This window comes from Citrus clementina, unplaced genomic scaffold (assembly GCF_000493195.1).
Source record: "Citrus clementina cultivar Clemenules unplaced genomic scaffold, Citrus_clementina_v1.0 scaffold_7, whole genome shotgun sequence".
Lineage (NCBI taxonomy): Eukaryota > Viridiplantae > Streptophyta > Magnoliopsida > Sapindales > Rutaceae > Citrus > Citrus x clementina.
In genome coordinates, this window is record NW_006262075.1 from 11,730,285 (window position 1) to 11,730,922 (window position 638).

The 638-nt window shown below is 39.0% G+C and overlaps 2 protein-coding genes across 2 annotated transcripts in view; one reads left to right on the forward strand and one right to left on the reverse strand.

The window, feature by feature from the left end:
• The window catches only part of LOC18036129, a 63,594-nt gene that overhangs the window by 47,904 nt on the left and 15,052 nt on the right, over positions 1 to 638 (reverse strand). The window lies entirely within an intron of this gene.
• LOC18036252 (putative disease resistance protein At4g10780) overlaps positions 1 to 638 on the forward strand; it is a 2,756-nt gene that overhangs the window by 1,278 nt on the left and 840 nt on the right. The window contains exon 2 of the mRNA XM_006427265.2: positions 1 to 635. Within this exon, the coding sequence (XP_006427328.2) occupies positions 1 to 635 (635 nt within the window). The remainder of the gene's footprint in view (positions 636 to 638) is intronic.

The following is a 638-nucleotide window of genomic DNA, read 5'->3' on the forward strand; positions in this document are numbered from 1 at the left end:
ATTGATTGTTGGATTGGTGAGGGATTTTTGGGGGAATCTGACAGGTTTGGTGCAGAAAACCAAGGATATGACATTTTGGACACTCTTGTTCGTGCATGTTTATTGGAAGAGGTGGAAGATGATAAAGTAAAAATGCATGACGTTATTCGTGATATGGCTCTATGGATAACTGGTGAAATTGAGAAGGAGAAGCGAAACTTTTTGGTTTGTGCAGGTGCTGGATTAAATGAGGCACCGGATGTTAAAGGATGGGAAAACGTGAGAAGATTGTCATTGATGCAAAACCAAATTGAAACTCTGTCAGAGGTTCCTACATGCCCTCATCTCCTCACTTTATTTCTTGACTTTAATGAGGATGTGGAGATGATCGCGGATGGCTTCTTCCAATTTATGCCTTCTCTCAAAGTTTTGAAGATGTCAAACTGTGGAAAGAGTTGGAGCAATTTTCAATTACCTGTTGGGATGTCAGAGTTGGGTTCATCACTAGAACTTCTTGATATTTCACATACCAGCATAAGAGAGTTACCAGAGGAGTTAAAGAAGTTGGTAAATCTGAAATGTTTGAATTTGAGGCGGACAGAATTGTTAAATAAAATTCCACGGCAACTAATATCAAATTCTTCAAGGTTACGTGTGTT